General features: G+C 44.7%; 1 protein-coding gene across 1 annotated transcript in view; it reads right to left on the bottom strand.

Annotated features, from left to right (window-relative positions):
- epha8 (eph receptor A8) overlaps window positions 1-15,936 on the bottom strand; it is a 46,865-nt gene extending 30,929 nt beyond the window's left edge. Inside the window, exons 1-2 of the mRNA XM_076269154.1 lie at window positions 15,883-15,936; window positions 10,977-11,041 (exon numbers count right to left, since the gene is read on the bottom strand). Coding sequence (XP_076125269.1) covers window positions 10,977-11,041; window positions 15,883-15,922 — 105 coding nt within the window. The 5' untranslated portion in view covers window positions 15,923-15,936. The remainder of the gene's footprint in view (window positions 1-10,976; window positions 11,042-15,882) is intronic.
- Between the last annotated feature and the right edge of the window lie 442 nt (window positions 15,937-16,378).

Genomic DNA, 16,378 nt, shown 5'->3' with positions numbered 1-16,378 from the left:
GCAACAAATGGTGTATAGAAGATAAGTTACATCACAGAGAACTTATAGCTTGACAAGTTTCGGGACAGAACTGACTTTTCTAAAAATATGTTATTATTCTAATTTATTTATTTCATTTGATATAAAAATTTGCTTTCATAATTTGTGTTTTTAATTTATTACTAAATAACAGAATGTTAGGGTGGAATTCCTAGATGATAAATAGTGAGGGGTAAGTGTTAAGAAATCACACAGTTAATACTGTATGCAGTTAGCAAATCAAACCTATCAGACCCATTAGAGGAATAGACCATAATATATCTTCCCTTGAGAAAGATAGAGAAAGGTCTCCTGAGCTTCTTCCATACAACATCAGATGAAGTGGATTCAATAGATTCTCACCTAACTTCCTCAACAGCTGGCATATTGTGTGTGTGTGTGTGTGTGTTTAATTTTCTGATTGGCAGCTCAAGACATTGGTCTCATTTATATTCACAATTTCCAGTCTGAAATCCATGCACAAATTCAGCTGAGATACGATGTACCTTTAAATTATGCATTCTGTGGAGTATAGCTGATAATACACAGTGTATTATGAATATATAATGAAACAATATGAATAAAATAAAAAAAATCTTGTTAAGGTTTTTATAGACTACAATAATAAACTAATGTTTTCTTCAACCAATGACACCAAAAAAATGGAGATTTAAATCAAATTTAATTAGCATAACCCACATAAGTCAAATTGCTGATGTACTGTAAACTACAGTTGGTCAAAATATTGTTCTGATGGAGGAAAAATGGCTGAGAATACATGCAGACTTGCAGATACGTGGTAGGGAGAAACGCATATAATAATTTTGCAGGGGCAGAAACCATATTTACGAGCACCTTTAAAATAATAATGGGTAATGAAAACAACAGCATTATGGGAGTTAGCATAAATGTCCTTGTTCTAATTACTTCTGTTAGTGGTTTCTCTGCCGGCAATTTTTAATGAAAAATACTAACCGATAACTGATTAAAATGATAAAATAGTTTAATTTTATAGCACATTGCCATGAAAAGTCTCCACATACTGTAGTTCTGGAAAAATCTGACATGGAGACTTCACGTACGGTCACAGCTGGTCAGTGGCTCGCCTCTTCTCCACCATTCCACAGATTGACTGACTGCTCTGTTTGCCTTGCCTCCCACCCTCCTAAAGTAACCTTGCGTTCGTTGGGGGCGCCTTCTCTCCCGGCCGCGGGGACGAGGCCTGTGTGAGTGATGTTGCCCAGCGCCAGCTGGCCATCTCACACCTGCCGTGCCTCCTCACATCACCTTCTCCCCCTCCATCAACCCCCGCATTAGGAAAAGGTCATGTTTACTCACGCAGAGAGGAGGAGAGAAGGAGGCAGAGAAGAGGAGGAGAAGATGGAATAGAAACCACTGCGCTTAATACCTCATAAAGGGACGCTCACTCGCCTCGATTAGCTAATGGTGGTGCTGGCGAGACAAATAGGCGGTCTGGGTTTGTTTGTTTGTTTATTTTTTATTTGCTGTGCTTTTTTTTTCAAGGGGGCCGGTGTGTTTTTCAATTATATTTGCTTAGTCATTGCTGGAATAAAGAGAGCTAGTGGTCCATGAAGACTCATGCAGCCAACAACGCCTCCAGGGTGGGAGTGCCCAGAGTACCAACAGATGCTGGTAATCTTTTCTTCTTCTCTCTCTCTCTCTCTCTCTCTCCATCTAACAATCTCCAGCTGTTTCCTATTCTTCTCTGTTCTCTCCATCACTGAGTAGCTATTTCTTCTGAGCTCCTGGGTTTGGCTCCCCTGGCCTTGGCAATCTGGGCGCATGGAGGCAAACCCGAGTCCCACCATTGTGTTCTAATAATCACCCAGTGTCAATCCATCCTGGGCTCTGTTTAGGTTGACAACCACACACCTGCTCAGTCTTATTGGGGGAGATTTTGATTGGCGGGAGCGATGATGTGGACTCGGCAGGTGATGAGATCAATGTGATGGGTGTGTGTGTGTGTGTGTGTGTGTGTGTGTGTGTGTGTATGTGTATGTGTGTGTATGTGTGGGGGGTGGGTGAGAAGGAGGTTGTATATGGACATTTGGATGATGTTGTGGCGGAGTGGCGAGGCAGGCGGGAGGTCGGGACGCTGGCGGGATCATCCCCCATCATCTTCCCCCCTCCTAAATGCATTTGTCATCAGCCTCCACCTGTCTTGTCAGCGCGATCGATTTGAAGAGAGCGGGGGTGAGGGGTGAGGGGTGTGGGGGGGGTGGGGTGGTGGTGGGCGATGCAGGACAGAATGAAGTTGTCATGGCAGACGAGCTTGGTTGGGGGGGGGGAAAGGGAGCGAGGCACGAGGCAGACAGGAAGATAATGAAGTCTTCCGATAGGGGCTGTCAGGGCTCCGCCTGACAGCCTCACGATGATGAGCACCCGGAGGAGGATGACGGGTAAATGAGGAAGAGGCGAGGAGAGGAGGGCCGGGATGAGAGGGGAAGGCAGGGGTTAGCCATGGGGGCTCCCCTTAACTTCCACCTGCTCTCCGTGCTGAGTGTGGGCTCCTGCTCAATGAGAAAGCCCTGCAGGTGAGAGGAATGGTTCAGAGCCGAGGCACGCCGCCGTGGTAACCGTGGCAAGAGGAGCACAAAGGCCGATGATGACCTGCGCTGGAACTTAAGATGAGTGTTTTGTTGGAGCTCATGGCCCCACACCAGATGAGGCGGGCATCTGTACCATCAGGAGGAAATAGATTGCTACATTAGCTATATAGCTGCTCATCTGCAGGCAGGTCCAGGAACATTATAGCTTTATAAAACAACATTAGCAGGTACATAACGGCAGAACTGGTGCTGTTATCAGATCATGGAGATTGTGTGTGTGTGTGTGTGTGTGTCTGTGTTTATGTACACACATAAACACACATTTGTGTGTAGATCTGGGTGTCACTCCCACCCAGTTAAATCCCAACCCCAATGATCAAACACCCCGCACCCCTCACAAACACACACGCGCACACACACACACACGCTCATCATACACCAGCACAGACAAACAATGGCCATTTTCCCACATTACTATCATCTCTAGCAACGATCTCTTTCTCTCTCTCTCTCTCTCTCTCTCTCTCTCTCAACCACATCCACATCACTGTGTGGGCACAAAGCTACTCGAGTCCATGTGAAGTCAGCCCACTGCTGTCCCTTCTCCTTCTGCCATTCACTTACACTTACAGGCGCACTCACTCATCCTTTCACTCAGTTGCTCCCTCACCGTCCGACGCCTCGCAGCCAGCTGTGGCCTCACGCACGCCTCAATTAGTTTGGCCTCGCGAGCGACGTTTGAGGTCTCACGGTTGAGCTACCTTGTGGACTCCACGGGGCTCGAATACACAGGCCCCTGACTCCAGAGCAGCTATTTATCTCTGCTGGCAGCCTTTGAAGGCCAACAGGTCACCTGCGCTTTTTTTTTTGTTTGTTTTGTTTTGTTGTCGTTGGGTTTTTTTTTGTTGTTCTCTCGCTCTGCCGTAATGTCATGGAATCAGATCAATGAAACGGACCAGTGAACATGTAGGTCTGACACTAATCTCGGCGGAAGCCCTTTATCAGCCGAGACCGGGGACAAATGCGAGCAGTGACGGCACCCCATCAACTCGCTGCTGCTCAGCTCAGCTTCTAAATACCAACAGGGGACCAACAGGAAGGCTAGTCAGGCTCTATCAGATCTCTGTCTTCACCACCATCTGCAGTAGCAGTGCAACAAAGGAACTAATGTATGACTAATTGCAGGATGAAGACGTAGATGGTTTGAGAAACATTATGCAGTGTATGAGTGCTTAGGGTGCATGTTGGGAAACACCTACACTTTGACCTTTGTCAGTGGTGGCTAGGTTCTCAGTTCAACTGAGGTTTCATGTAAGAGTAATTCCGGGTGTTTGTGGGCAGAAAGCCAAAAAGATATCATTTGACTGCCACTGCCATGGGGACCTTTGTATTCTGGTCAAGGTGCTGACCAGGTGGTATTTATTTCTGGGAAACATAGTGAGCAGAGGATACGCGTGACCCTCCTCTGTCACTGTGGAGGTTGAACACAACAGAGCAGTCTGCTATGAAATGAACTGGTAAGGACTGCACTGGTAAGAAAGAAATGGGCATAAAAAATAAACAGGCAACAGTCTGTTTGTGATTAAGTATGAAATCCACACAGTCCATCTACCTGTCCACGTATCATTATACAACAGTTAGGACTGATCAAACTATTTATTCATTTCTGATTGGACGATAGACATTCCAGGATATCCCCACTTGGACTGTTTACCGCTAATAATCATTCCGATGTAAACGTTTTATAATTCAAAACGAGAGAGCAGCGATTTCGTAATGCTACATGTGATTGAGTGAGGACATGGCGTAAATGGAGTAGGGTGAAAGCTATATTTAGCATTTGACATACAGTAGAGACAAGGAAGTATTGTGTGCACATGCACATACAGTAGCTTCACTCACTGAACTTAGCTGAGTGATATGCTGGGCTACTTGGTAACAGGAGACAAAATTGACTAAGGAACTGTTTTTTGGGGCAGAGGATGAATGAACAAAAATCTAAATAAATGATAGAAATCACATGTAATTAATTGGTAGTAAAATGTTTTATAAAAGCCATATGGCACTCAATCATGATTATGGGGTTAGGGTATACCCACTGTGGTTACCTACGGTACTCGACCTCCTGCTTCCTGTCTACTGCTGAACAACAGCCATGGGTATATCCTTACCAACCCCACTCTCACTCGTGCCATATTACTTAATAATGTACCTGGTCCCTGTATATTCCATTAATAGTATGCACTACCAGGGGTCACCCACACCCAGCTATTGCATTAGATTCAAATAAAACAGCTCCTCTTCTCTGTGTGCTAGCGTGTGAAGCATCAGGAGTGATTTGGATTTTGCTGAAGAAGCGCCACTGCTATGGTTGTGTCCGTACTCCCTGAAGTTGTACTCACAAACTACATTATTATGAGAAGGACTCAGGGGACACACACTCACACTTTCACTTTATTGGAATTGTTTCATATCTAAGGGTGCGGTAGCACACACATGCAGGTACATACACACCTCGGCCTACACATAAGATTACGGACACACACACACACACACACACATACACATTATGTCCACACAACACATGCACTCCCTCTCTCTCTCACACACACACACACTCACATACACACAGACAAACATATGTCCACACAACACATGCACTCTCTTTCTCTCTCTCCATCACTCTCCCTCTCTCTCTCTCACACACACACACACACACACACTCACGCACACACAAACAGCATCAAACACTCACTAAACAACTCACAAAGAGGAAAACACTCGAGTGAAATGAAATAAAAATCGAAACGTCAAACTGAGGCTGTGAATATTTCTGCCAAGAAATCTTTTACTGCGTCTGCCATTTTTTTTCTCCCCCCGCAGTCAGACTTATTGTGTGGCAGAGCACACATTTCTAAAAATCACACACTGCATTCAAAAGGAAGTTTTCCGGTAATGGGAAATGCCAAGTGCATGTTAAAAAAACACACGCACACACACGCACACACACGCACACACACACACACACAAATAAATAACAACGAAGCGATTAAGTAAAAGTGCCCATGCAGCAAAATGAAAAGTCCTCGTTGAGAGGAGTGGCCCTTGCGCTGTTGAGAGCGTAAGCAGGGCTGAAGGCCCCCTTAATCTATTCACTCGCGACGCCTGCCCAGCCTGTTCAGACCTGGGGCTTTTTCAGCGTCTCGTCTGTCCTGCGCCCCTCTACAGGCACAGAGGCTCAGCCAGGACGGCCTGAATAAGAGAGAGAGACAAAAGAGCCAGCCCAAGCTAAGGAAGGGTAAGACAGGGTAGAGTGTGATGGCGTATGTGTAAAAGTGTGTGTGTGTGTGTGTGTGTGTGTGTGTGTGTGTGTGTGTGTGTTGAGGGCATTGGTAAGAGATGAGAGAGAGGCGTGAATCCAGGGCACACCATCCACCTAGCACATGTACAGTTTGTGCACAGCTATTTTTTATTTTCTTATTTATTAATTTTGCAGGACATTCGGCGGGTGACTTTGGTACAACGCAATTAGTACAACACTGAAAAAAAAGGTACAAGCTTTTCCTCCCGGCCAATGACAGTGAAGCACACCAGAGTCTTGCATGGCAACCACGGACACAGACATGCAGACAGCAAAGTCATCTGTGATAGCCTGTCAATATCCCAAAGATCCGTAAAACTCTCCTGCAGCAAATGGGCTCGTCCATCACTGTCCGAAGACAATGCCTGAAACGCTCCAGCTTTGCTGAGCAAATGTAGCGTGAGCGATGGAAAGATTTAGACAATATTTCCTCTGGCAAGTCCTGCTGGGGAAATGATTGTGTTACCCACATGTTATGTTGACATCTATGGGCACCGTTGAGCTCTTTGCATTTCCTTACATATTTCACACTGTTTTCATTCTTAATGGCATGCTGCAACAGCTCACCTCCTTTCTACCCAAATACAATTTGCAGCTGGTCTGTACACAAACAGAAAACATGTTTAAAATTCCACAAGTGCAAGACGCTAATGATGCGATATGTAAAAGTGAGTGAAGAAGTTCACCAAAACAGCAGGAAAGTGGTCACACTGCTCCAAATAAGAAGCTATATTTACTTGCTAAATCTACTCAAAACTGTAAATAATAGAGATACTGTGAATATTTAGAAAAAAAAATACAAGGTCAGACACAGCACATATTAAATGTGTAAGACAACAAATCAGCAAGAAGCACTTTTAAGAAAACAACTCTAATGGGATGTGTTTTGGAAAAGTCTGCCCTTTAATGAGGCTCATTTATAAAGCAAAACAAATTGCAGCTCTGAGCAAGGTGATATCATGAAAATGCTCAAAATCACCCCCCCCCCCCCTCCAAAAAAAAATGAGAAAAATAATAAGTAAATAAAATAAAACTAGATGTACCGCATAGCGGTACAAAATATGACCGCCGCTCAGTCCTGTACATCCATTCCGCGAAAATAAATCACATTAATCAATTTGTCCCCATCTTCTACTCCATCCCACACTCTTGAAACTTTTGTGTATGCTTGTTTGGCATGTGTGTTTGCGGGCCGCACAGAAAGTAGCCAACTGGCGCTGCAAAGGTGAAAAAAAATTGTTATATTGTTATAAAACCTTTAAAATCTCTAAACAATCACAAGTACATCCATTGCAACTGGACTGATGAAAGGTACACCTGTAGGCTACATTGTATTTGGGAAAAGCAGAAGGTAGCAGCATAATGTATTTATTATTAAACAAAACAATCCCTGTCATTTCCATGCAGTTTTCAACAGCTATCAAGAAGAGAGGTCATGCCATGGATTTTTGTAAATGTTTCTTCTCCTACATAAGCAAGATTGTATCTTTAGTTCATATGATATTCAACTTTATTGTCAATGCACAAATTAAATACCAATAGTCTAAACCAGAGCTATTCTAAATGCAAAATGTATAGAGGGACTTATGACAAAACAGTGACTGTTAACAAACTAGATCGTAGAAAGCTGTTATCTTTCCTAAGCCCTATAAGCTGGGCCTAATACACAACATAAATTGTCACTAGGCTATGCTGGCGACCCAAATAAAATCTCCTTTGGGAACCAATGGCTTACAGCTGGTGTTTTCAACTGATTGTGAACCAGGGACCACCATTCTGACTAACGACAGGACCACCACTGAATAGAAATACTGATTCCCACATTGCAACTACTGAATCCAGGATGGTCAGGGACCACCAGCAATGTCCTCATGGACCACAAGTGGGCTGCGGACCACTGGTTAAAAACCCCTGGCTTACAGTATCAAGCGGACTTAAGCTGCCACCTCTTGGCGAAAAGTTGTAATGCATTTCACACAGCTGTGTGAATCACAGAAAGTGCAAATGAAGTGGCCACTTCAAAATGGGACCCATTGTACAGTAGCTGAAGGTCTGTGGCTAAAGCAGTCATAATGAAAGTGTTATCATTGTTTGGATACTTCACACGCACATGCTTTTTAATCGCATAGGCTACAACTACCAAGCTGGAATCAAGCACATCGATACCCTTCTCACACCCTAAACACGCAGTTCAAACAAACGAACAAGCGTCTCAGTCTGACGCATGTATAGCCATAGACAAAACTGTATCAGAAGTAACGTTGATAAATCATCCATCGCATAGAATGATTTTTGTAGCACGTGCAACAGGTACAGCCCGGCCCTGGATACATCTCTCAAAGTGCGCCCTAAAACATTTGGTTTAAATGGAGATGTAGATCATCACGGGTGAGTTAATAAATCTACATTGTGACGAGTTGACACAAATGATTCACTTTGCCGAATTTATGTAGTCAATTACGTCGTCTCAGCCCTAGTTAGCCTACTTTACTTTGAACTTTACTTTGAAGAGGATTGAGTAGCTAGTGGGTGTTTGGGAAGGAACGTTAGCAGATGCTTTTTGAGACTTGTGGTCTTAATGCAACATTTTACAAAGCACTGACAGGGCCACCAAGGACTGTGAGTGAATCAACAGCAGAAAAACCTATTTAGCAAGCAGAAATGTCCCAGCCTGTTTAGGATGCTTCGTACACATAACTTAATTTTTTTTAGACCCCCCCCCCCCCCCCCCATGGATGAAATTCTACAAAACTTGGCATACCCCCAGAGAATGTCAGGTTAATCATACACATAAAATTGGGTGCAGTTCTGAACATCTTAACTGAAGATAGGGGCGATTAAAGAAGAGGGGGTGGCCCCTGGGGACCAAACAAAATTTTTCCGTAAAAGTCTAAAAGTTACCCACCAAATTTCATCTGTCCCGGTGTTTCGGTGTCCCGGGTATCGTTGACCAAAAATTCAGGAAGTAGATGATGGGGGGGGGGGGGGGGGGAAACTTTGACAATACCTATATGACCGCTTCGCTAGCGGCGGTCATAATAATTGTTAAGTTGAGTCAAGTTTAAAAAAGGGAGACTGTAGGCATTAATCCAAGCCCGCTTAGAAGGAGAGCTGTTTTCTTACACAGGAAATTATCCTGGTCCAAAAAATAGTTACTGCTACTGAGATGCGTCTTGTGCTGCCTTTCAAGCTTGTAGTTGAGATAACCATCTTCTACACCACTGGCAATAGTTAATTAGCATCCTCAAAGAAGGGTTTCGCAGGCGCTTGCAGGAAAACACTTTGACTATTCCCAAGAGACAGGTCATCCAGGATCTGTCCTGTTGTTACTGACTTTTGCGTCTATAGGGAAAAGATTTTACTTGAAAGATGTGTTTTTTCTCCTCTCCACACGAGCCCACCCACTGCTTTGCCACTCCCTCTACAACAGTGGATGTTGCCAGTGACTTCGTCAAAAGGACAAGAGGTCTGCAGCCTCATGAAAACACTGGCAATCACATGCAATTTCCACCAGCTTTGGCCACCTCCAGCATCCTTAAAGGTTGGGCTGAGAACATTCCCTGTGGCTTCCGATTGGGGCCCCTCCATCCAACAATTTTATTTAGGTGCTGCTGGCCCCCCGTGGCAGGTGCTAGTAGGCCTGCGGGCTGACCGTTACATCAGCGATCTGATGAGAGCGGGTAATTGTTGCCCGGCAGGAAGGCGCCTCTCGCCGGGGTGGGAATACGCTGCCGTCACCGCTGACAGCCGCCGCCCGCTAATTGTGACAGTTCAGCGCTTAGATCACTTTATGTTCTGCTAATTCACTACCCCATGCATTAGTTTCTCCATTAGAATATGCTAATTTATCCCCGGCATTGCAAAACAGACAAAAGCTCTGCCCCACCCCTCTCCCCCCCAACCCCTCTTTTCTCTCTCCACTTTTCCTGCTGTTTTTTCTTCCTCTCCTGCTGCTGCTGAAACCAGTAGTGAATAATGTGTCAAAGTGACAACCCAGAGAGGGGGGAGAGAGAGGGGGATAGTGTGCAGCAGACTCACATTCCCATCCATATTTTGCGTCTCACAAACCACAGCAATGCAGGTCTTTTGTCGGAGGAGGCATTATTTTACCCCATCGAATTAAGGTTCAAAACGAGGCAATCTCCTATGTAGTTACTGAAACGATTAAAGTCATTTGGTACAATTCTATTATAAAATGAACTTCAGGAGCAAAAGGCCCCCCTGGCAAGGTGATGAAGCATTGGAGCTGGCTCAGGGAGCTCTGTTGATTAGATCGGAGTGTTACATAAGCACTCATGCCAGGACTGTAAGACCTGCTTTAACCACAGCATGCTGTTGTGTTCAATAGGTCTCACTTCTGGTCCAATTCTGTTGAGAACTCAGATATACCACCTGATTTAAATCCAATGCCATTGTAGTGATATGCTTTGTTAGATCCAGAGGTCATGAAGTGCAACCTCTTGCTACTCGTTTAAAGATGGCTCGTAACACTTCTAGTGCTTGCATAAAACAACCTGCTGGTGTTTAAACTCAGTGCTGGCTCTGTAAATGGCAAACAAACATAGTGTCTCATAAATTCCATAACCATAACCATAATTTAAATGTACTCCATCATCAAGCTCAGCTGTAATGTTGAATCCTGCTAAGTATAAGTAATTATAAATATATATACTCTTTTGATCCCGTGAGGGAAATTTGGTCTCTGCATTTATCCCAATCCGTGAATTAGTGAAACACACTCAGCACACAATGAACACACATTAATCCCAGCGCAGTGAGCTGCCTGCAACAACAGCGGCGCTCGGGGAGCAGTGAGGGGTTAGGTGCCTTGCTCAAGGACACTTCAGTCGTGCCTACTGGTCGGGGTTCGAACCGGCAACCCTCCAGTTACAAGTCCGAAGCGCTAACCAGTATGCCACGGCTGCCCCCGGCTGCTGAACACCCCTGATCAAAAATTAACAACGGACATATTCCACAGTTCTGCCTTTTGAAAATGTTTTATAAGAAACAGGAAGAGAGAGTCTTACCCCATGTGATGGGTACGTCAGCCATCCCCAGTCTCCTGATATCAGTGATGTGTCGAGGAGATTAACTGCAACAGAAGATAGAAAACACATTTTCAAGGCTGAGAATAAAGTCAGGTGCATTCATGCCTAGGTGGTCAAGAACAACAAAGAAAACATACTACACATACAAAAAATGTACATGTAAAACAAAACAAAACTGTAAACCTTCTCAATCCCCAGCACAAATCGTTTTTGCAGTGTTGTGAGCAGCATGTGGTTGACTGGTAAAAAGTACACCTGCTTTGATGCAGCACATTCAGAGACCCTTGTCAGTAAAAGCTGAGCGCTTGTCGGCCATGAGTATTTCACGGCGTCTTATTTACTCTGCCTCATGCAAAGGTACATTGATCGACTGACTCGTGTCCCTCGGCCACTGCCACTGACGGTTGACATTCTAATTGTCTGATTAATCGCCTCTCAATCCCCGCTCAAGTCCTTCACAGCCCAATCAATGTGTCGTTTGGCTCCGGAGTGTGACGCCGACATTGATCATCGGGCTGAAGCCCCCATGGTGCTGTCCACGTCCATGTCTCTTCTCTGCTGTGTCTCGAGGCACTTAAATTTAGCATGATGAAATATTCCCAACTTCATCATTGACAGGCTGTGCTGGGACTCCTTTGTGCTGGGAATCCTTTATTTATTGATAGTCAAACACTAGGACCCCAGCTTTTTTTGGGCCATGCCAAGGTGACCGTGGGAGCAGACATCCTGCGGACAAACCCTTCCGAGCGACTCGGGCATAGTGTATTCATCACCACCACCGTTGTCATCATAGCTGAAGGCCATATCCTCCTCAATCACTGTGTTGTTTAAGTAGCCATGTTATTGTGTATTTTGTTAAAAGCCCATCTGGCATACACCACAGGAGGAGTCTGTTCATCTGGCTTTAAGCCTAACAGCGGACGCCTGATGAAGATGAAGACGCAGTGCGGGTTGATGAGGCGAGGGAACCCTGGGCATCCCTGGGAACAATACGATGAACGACAGGAGTATGCAACACAGGGAAACACGAGCCACACTCTTAGGGCGGAACATAACCAGGAAACCTGATCTAATTAATGCCATGCGTTATGAGACACAGTGGATTTAACCCTTTAATATGTGTATGAAAATGAATGATGCAATGATAGACACATCTCAAGTGAGGGGATACAACTCCACTTTGTGATAAAGGAAATAAAACATAAGAATCCAATTTTGCAGTCTGTCTCCTCAAACAATGCTTCTGGGCAGTGGGGTAAACGGAACAGGCCGTATAAATGAGCTGCTAATAATTCTCCAGCTAACTGAGGAAACAGACTTAAGTAAACTCTCCACAAGAGGTTCCCCAGACGCGCTAGTAAAGAACATCAAGAGCCACTGGAACAGATGTCCTCTCTAGCTCTCCCATCCTCCAGCCCTCATTAGTGGACATTAGTGTTTGTTGTGATGCGGAAACTCATCAAGGTGCTCGTGTTTACACTGGAGAGCCGCGTGTACAGACGTCAGATGCTCAGGTCTCACTTACTCTCTCTTCACTGCAGTCAGGATGACGGGAAGGAAACGAGGGAAGGAGAGTGGGAGAGTGAGAGAGAGAGAGATGGAAGCTCAGTGATAGAGGTGAAAAGTGAGAGGGGAGGAATAAATGGGAAAGATTAGCACATATGGTGATGGCTCTCCTAATTTGAGAAGGTTGCAGATGAGGGCATTAGGTCAGAAAGCCTCAGGTGTCTCACACTCCCTCCCTCCCTTCCTCCCTCTCTCCTCTCTGGCCTCACAGTCTGCCCATTTGTCTCCTTGTTCTCAGTATTGATTACTCTCCTTAGCCGCCTTCCATCGGCATGATGAAATTGATGAAGCGCTAGAATCTCAGATGCAAGATCAGAAAAATTCTGAACCCTTTGTTCTTACAGCCAAGAACTGTTAAATCAGTTGTACATAGATCACCACAACATAGATCACACGCGACAATAACCAACATCACTTAAACGTCTAGGTTTTTGAAAAAGCATGTTGTTTAATTAAGTTGGAGTTACAGTATACAAATGCATATTGTCCATTGTTTTCAGGTCATTTGAACAAAGTGTTCTACATATGCTATTGTATTTCATACAAGTTCATAGCTTTCAGTCTTTCATAAATCTTCTACTTTTCGCTGATGGCATGGCTTAAGACGGCTTACACTTATTTGGTTGGCATCAAATATTGCAGTATGAGGTAGACAGATATTTAACACAGAGATGGTGTCTGTATTCTGGTGTCAGGCCAGAGACCTGTAAATATTACAAGTCATCGGGACCGAGAGCATGAACTTGTCTTTTGGAGTGCTGCTTGCCCCTAGATATGATCCTATCAATAGATGTGATTCACTCGTGGAGAAAATGAGGAAATATATATATACAGTATAAAAGGTTGTGTATGTGTGTACAATACACATGTGAAGAAAAAAAGAGAGTGTGAGAGAGTTTTCTGTAGTCAGCTCAAAAATTTGAGGTGGTATAAGTCACCCAGGATAATAGCTCCCCTTATTAAAGCCGTTTGCAGAGGTGGTAGAACGAGGTGTTCTTTGTTGAGACTGTACTGTGTAAGAGCAGTACTTCTCAACACCACATACATTATTTCATATTAGGGCTGCAAAGTATTGGTCTTCTGTCTGAAACAGAACAGTCCATAGCTGTGCGACTCTGTCTGGAGAGTGTGTTTGCTCCGTGCCGAATGGGCTCGGCGTCTGCCCTGCGTCCTCTGGCCAGTCGCGGGGGAACATGTATCAAATGAATGGAGTGATGGAGGGCCGCTGTGCGGGTCACTGGAGGAGAACGCCTGCAGTGCCTCTCCGGTGACACGGCTGAAATATCGGCCGTCCAGAGCCAGGAGTTAAGTGTGCTGCCTGCGGGGTCTCTGTTGCTGCTGCTGTTGGTCGACCATTGGGTCTTAAAGGCAGGTGGCCTCTCTCTAGTACACACACACACACACAGGCACGTATGCACTCATGCATGCACGCGCGCACACACACACACACACCACTTCAGAACATAATAAGCTGCAAAGTTGTGAAATGTTCCATTCAGCTGTTTGTCTCCTGTATAAATCTGAAAAGGCAACAGAGTTGTCCCATCCCCCCCCCCCCCCCCCGTTTGTTCTTCTCTCAGTTCGAATAAATTGGAAACGCTTCTATCCTCTGAGGTACTGAAAAATTAGTTTTGTGACTGCGTCTTTCATTCTCGTTAATAATCACAGACAAATAAAATGCAATTGTGTAGCCAAAGTTATGAGTTTTCCATCTCAAATTGGGATCATTTCACCAAACATGTCAGCCCTGATCGATTAGCTGACATTGCACTACCTAGAGAGAACAGCTACAGAGAGTAACATATGGACAAATATTGAAAGGCTGGGTAATATTCCAGCTCCTTCAGTACAGAATACCAAAACTCCCTTTGGAATGAGAAGAAAACATATCTGTTGTGCTTTTCAGTGCTTTCTTTCCCAGTTTCCCTTTCAGTTTCTTTTATTGAACTCAGTCAATACTGCTCAGTAATTAGAGGCAGGCCGTCTAAAAGAGTCCCGATGGAGCCCAGATGATGTGGAGTGCCCAGGCAGGCTCTGCAAACAAATTCTAGAAGTCATTATCAATAGTGAGAAAGACTTCCATGGCGTGTTGACAATGCTGATCTGGTCAATAGGATGCCTAGTGGGGGAGGGGAGGGTGGGGGGGGGCAAACAAAAGTGTGCAGCACGTGCAAACGCACAGCCTTTCATCTCCTTATCAAACGGCCCAAGCTATACATCTGCTATAGAGATCTGCATTATTCATCTGCAGCAGGAAGCTGAGGACAGCGGTGGCGCATGAAGAGGCTTCATTAAGGAAAACACACACGCGCACACACACACACACACACACACACACACACACACACACAGACGGGTGTGAGTGGAGCCAGAGTCAGCTGTGCTCAGCTGCGTCTGATGCCTCCAACGATTTCATCAACTTCTAATGACTGTCACTTCACCGTGGGAGCCGTCGTCGAGGTTTTTCCACAACAACAACAAAAAAAGAGGAAATTGCTGCACATTGTGCCAAAAATACAGATATGTTTCCTCAATCTACAAATAAAGTGAGCATTGTGAACTCGCAATCAGACAAGTGTATATCTCTTAAATGCACATTAATTATTTATTACAGCGGTGAATGATAATTTATTGCACCTTCACATCATGCTTTATGAGAGTTATAGGATGGGGAGCATGCTCAGAGAGTGTCCATATGTCCAAATTAAGGTCATTATATAGATCAGCTGTCACACTGGTCAGGGTCAGCGATCACATATTATTAAATTAACTAAATACCGGGGCTCCAATGTGTGTCACATTTTCATCTTAAGGAAAAAATAGGACAGTCTGTAATATCTTACAATTTTGCACAGAATCATCATCATTTTAGTTAATATTTTTAATATAGCCCAGGTTTTGGTCATATAGTTGTATTGTATTATATTGTATTTAGCAAAGGAAAATATATGCAGATATATACAGATATGCATCTAATAACAGCTACCAACAAATGTCCAGATACAATTTGAACTTCATAGTTATAAAATGTAACCATTAAAGTTTGTGTATTCCAAAAACTGCATGTTTTTTTTTTTTTCCGATGTCCACTCAAACACACCTACACACCAAGTACAGTACCTAAAAATTGTCAATGGCCAGTTGCCATGATTTTTTTTCCCTTAAAAAAAACCCATGATATTTCAAGGTTTGATTCATAGGCGTTGTAAAACAAAGCCGTCACCCTGATTGTGAAAGTACCCAAAACAACAATCCTATTTCTCCTGCCAAATACTGTGAGGACTTCCTCCTTCCTTCCCCCCTCCTCGAGACCTCTTACCTGTTGGTAAGCTGACACTGCAGCTCTTTCTATGGCACATCTCCTGCCCTGTACTCTTCTGAATCCGCACATAGCAACTATCTGAGTGCCACCTCAGTTGCTTGGCTGCACACTGGTAGAGCTAGCGTGGCGTGCTAACATAGTTTAGCTTAACGTAGCGTATAGCGTGTGTGTTTGTGTCTAGCGTAGTGCTGGCAGGCCACAGTAGCAGTTCTCCCGGGGGAGCAGCTGGGACGGAGTGCATCAGTGGCAGCAGTCCTCTGGGAGCGCCGCTCTTCGCCGTGTTTGCTGACGGAAAGTCACGGCACATGCAGGGTGTGTAGATATTTATAAAGCAGGTGCGCTGAGAGGGCACTCGCCAGCCACAACTCACTGCGCACAGGGCGCTCGGCTGTGCGGGACGTGCTAATGACTGACGCAATAGCTGACTCGGTGTCCTGCCACTCCCCAAAATACACTGCAACACTATCCAGGTGAAATGGCAACTTTTAAAATC

The sequence above is a fragment of the Alosa pseudoharengus genome, unplaced genomic scaffold (assembly GCF_046254945.1).
Source record: "Alosa pseudoharengus isolate Yale_2024_CS ecotype anadromous, Long Island Sound unplaced genomic scaffold, YU_APseudo_1.1 YU_APseudo_1.1_scf_5, whole genome shotgun sequence".
NCBI classification, from domain to species: Eukaryota; Metazoa; Chordata; class Actinopteri; order Clupeiformes; family Clupeidae; genus Alosa; species Alosa pseudoharengus.
Note: the sequence above shows the minus strand (reverse complement) of the source record. Positions and strands in the feature narration are given on the sequence as shown.